The 3,908-nt window shown below is 39.4% G+C and overlaps 1 protein-coding gene across 2 annotated transcripts in view; it reads right to left on the bottom strand.

Annotated features, from left to right (window-relative positions):
* The window catches only part of SUGT1 (SGT1 homolog, MIS12 kinetochore complex assembly cochaperone), a 62,798-nt gene that overhangs the window by 20,349 nt on the left and 38,541 nt on the right, over window positions 1-3,908 (bottom strand). For both annotated transcript variants that reach the window (XM_019524988.1, XM_019524986.1), the window contains exons 9-10: window positions 2,308-2,404; window positions 1,339-1,446 (exon numbers count right to left, since the gene is read on the bottom strand). In XM_019524988.1, the coding sequence (XP_019380533.1) occupies window positions 1,339-1,446; window positions 2,308-2,404 (205 nt within the window). The remainder of the gene's footprint in view (window positions 1-1,338; window positions 1,447-2,307; window positions 2,405-3,908) is intronic.

Here is a 3,908-nt window from a genome sequence, read left to right as displayed (position 1 = left end):
CCCCCCCCCCCCCCCGCACCATTGACAGTGCTGTGGGTGCCTGCAGGAGCTCCCCACTTCCTGCCACCACGCTCCTGCCACCAACAGCGCTACTGCCACCTGTGGGAGCTCACTGTGCCCCCCACCCCCAGCCTCTGGGGGCATGCGGTATTCATGTAGGCAAGGATTTTTACAAAAAACAAACAAACAAAACCACACATAACATGACACAGATTATACTTCAAAGACCTCTTGTTTTTCCATATGACAGCAGGAAAGAACAGGTAAAGCATACAAAGACACGGTCTTCCCACTGGCTCCTCTCTATTGGGCCTTCTTCCCTTCCCCTGCCCACTGGTGTTATCAGTGCTTTAGAAGAAGTTTATACAGGGACTCTCTGATCTCCCCCAGCCACAGGAACACACCATGCACTCCCACCATCTAGGAGCCTCAGTCAGCTGACTCCTACCACAGGAGTGCATAGTGGTCTTGAAGGGCTCCAGCATTTTCCAGAGGCTAAAAGCACTGGCCACAAGTTCAATTAAAAGGTATGATAGGAACCAGCTTCAAAGTTATTACTTTGTAGCTTATTCCTTATTTATTACACCATTAATTTACTGAACATGTGTCCTCGTCATCCCTTAAGATGCGATTAACCAGTTAATCATGTCATAAGTGTAATGTCTATCAGGGGCCTTAAAGTGCTAAATTTCTGATCTCCGTGGTGATCCTGCTCTGGCATGGTCAAATCCTGTCTTCTATCCCATAGATTTAAAATAAGAACATGAGAAGCATGGGTTGTCCATAATCATACTACCTTTAAATGCATAAACATTACTGAAAGCAGAGGGTAGAGAAGGATTTAATGAAAAGCATATATTGTAACAGTATCCTGACTTCTTTGTATGTGGAAGGGAAGATACATTAAGAATGCCAAAATTACTGCAACACAGAGGCCTTAAAGTATGACAACTTATTTTATTATATGCATAAAACTACTTTTTGAAATGCTATAATCATTAACTCCTAAAACTTTAGATAAAACAGTTCATACACTCACAAGCCACAAATTAAAGAGCTGGATATGATAGCAATCTTTCTATAGCAGTAAGTAAAAGCACCCACAAATTGTAACCAAAGTCATTTGCACTTCAGTAAGCTTTAGCTTAGATTTCACTGCTTCTGATATTTACACATCTGTTTAGAAAGCCTTCTTCTGGCTGAAAGGCACCTTGGAAACAAACTCTGATACATAAAAAATATTAATCATTATGACTGTCATAGGAAGACAAGACAAAAGAGCAGAAATGTTTTCAACACCAGAAGTATTCAAAGAAAATTTACACTTTAAAAGCTTGCCTTTGTTGAAAGCACTTTAAATGTACTTTGCTCTGGTACTATGGAATGAAGAAGAACAAGCTTTAAATTGTAGTCTTCTCCTGATGTAAGTTTCACCAATGCATTCATCTGTTTAGAAAAAAAAAAAACACCATCTTTCATCATTTTGAAGAATATACAATGCTTCATATTTGAGTTAATTTTAATCCACAAGGATAACGCTTTCAATATTCAAGAGTTAAATGAATAATTCTTCACTTGGAAAATTTTAGTGAAACATCATGCGTAAGACAAGAGTTTCAATTCCACTACTTTTCACTGCATTATTCAACAAGGTGTTTTCAAAGTAAGCTAGAAAATAAACAGGTGGTGTTTGATGTTCCTACCCACCAACTACCCAAAAAAGTTTATCATCTCAACAACGTAATCATACTTCTTTATGAAAAGAACTGCATGGGAGCAATAACATATCCACACACTGATAATGTTATATAGAAAAACTATGCAACTTTGCTCTTACTAAGTAAACATATGAAGTACATGGCAGGAAGCATGTATGTGATCGTGCCCATTAAAAGTAAATATTATCTGAGCATAGGCACTTGTCAGTTCACTAAAAACTAAGTTAGTGGAACAATATAAAAAGCTTTTTTCTTTATTCCATTGCCAGTTTCAGACACCAGAATTAAATATAAGATACACCAGAAATACAACCGACACTAATACCTTGTTAAAACTGGCTGCTACTTATCAAGATAGTCAGACTTGTGAGTGATACCAAAGATAAGGAAAAACATAAAAGAATCAACAGATACCAATATGCACATTGTATATGTTCTCCTGTACAATCATTGTAAAAATTCTACGTTGTTCTCAACTGGAATAAAGAGGCAGTGGACTCAATATTAATTCAGTATAAGCAAACAGACATACTGGAAGATGAAGATATATTTATTAAGCACTCAAGTTGAAGTGAACCAGTATAATCACCTCTTTCTCTGAAAACTGTACATTGACATCATCCTTCTGCGCATTCTTGATCATGATAGTTACAATTACGTGAGATTCGGTTTGATACCAGTCGTACCTTAGAAGAAGGATATCAGATTTAAAAAAATGTATTTGAGCCATGTGCAAGAAAACTGATTAAACATTAACATTACTGTAGAGTAAAATGCTTTACAATGACATACTTAGGACTGTTCCTTTCTCTGGTAAGAGAAAGTTTAATGGGTTTTATAAGACAAAGACTAATAATGGAACAAAGAGTTACAATTACCAAGAAGAAAGAACTAGCAAGATAGTCTGATTTAAGTATACCTGGCATACCACATACCCCCAAGAGATGCACCTTGTTTTTAGAAGGCACAATGTAGAAAAGAATATTGTTTCAGAGTTATGGCTATGTGCCACAAACTAAGTCTTCTTACAATAGTGTCCAGGACAGCATTTCCCAGCTCTATTGATATCTGGGGCACACTTTTTTCCTGGATTAAAAGTGACAGCACGTTTAACTCACTGGTCTGTGGGCCCTATCTAGCTGTGTGAGCTAGCTTAGCCAGGGTGCCATCCAGCCTATTTTTTATAGCACACTTCCATCACTCTCACAGCACACTAATGTGCTGTGGGGCACACCCTTTGGAAATCACTGGTCCAGGAAATGTGGCATCCCAGTAAACAGTCTGGGTGAGGCAGCAGGTACTTCTTGGTATGGCAGGACAGCAATAAGACTAGGCCCCAGGCCCCTGTAAGGACAGTAGCAAGTCTGTCACTTCTTTACTGTAAAAACCATATTTTCTCCCTTATAGCATGCCCCAAATAATAAACAACTTGTTTTTTGGAAGGTATTATGAAGAATTCCACCCCCCTCTTCCCCAGAGCTATGGCTACAGAGAGCAGGGACAGGGTCCAATCTTCAGTTTACTCAACCTTCCTTTCCTGCTCAACTAAAACCCTAGCTGCTGCTGAAGCCTAGTCTCCACAGGTGGACCCATGATCTCTGAAAGAACTAAAGAGTGTGAAATAGGAAGAGAGACCAGAGAAATAGGAACAGAGTCCTAAGAAAGGTTAGCTTTAAAAATGAGAGATGATCTATTAGCATCTGTGAAGTGAATGGGATATTGACTCCCTCAGCCTCAGCTGCATGAACAGTAATATCAGAGTTACTACACTGGGGAGAAGGAATCAAAAGCAGGGAGCTTCTATCACAGGCAAACAAGCTATAGCTTCCCTACTTAATATACTTACCCCAATTTTCAGGGAAAAGGGACATGCCATACGCAACAAACACAGTAGTATTCCATACAGTTGCTTTAAATAGTAAAGTATTGTTTCCAGAACACAAGCCTCATCAAGATATTACAGACTTCATACAGCAGCTCACTTACCCTCAGCCACAAGCTACTGTCTCTAACACTGAACTCTGCCTCTGCCCTTTGCAGCCCAAGGAAGGGGCAAACATCTTGACAGTTATGACGCAGTGTCTGCTTGCTATGGTCTACCTTGCTCCTACTCCAGCTAAGAAAAATCAGTTTCTCTGCTTAAGATAAGGAGCACTACACATCCTCTGCCAGCAGAATGGGGTCAGAGGA

The sequence above is a fragment of the Gavialis gangeticus genome, unplaced genomic scaffold, assembly GCF_001723915.1.
Source record: "Gavialis gangeticus isolate Ggan-Ray unplaced genomic scaffold, GavGan_comp1, whole genome shotgun sequence".
NCBI lineage: Eukaryota > Metazoa > Chordata > Crocodylia > Gavialidae > Gavialis > Gavialis gangeticus.
Note: the sequence above shows the minus strand (reverse complement) of the source record. Positions and strands in the feature narration are given on the sequence as shown.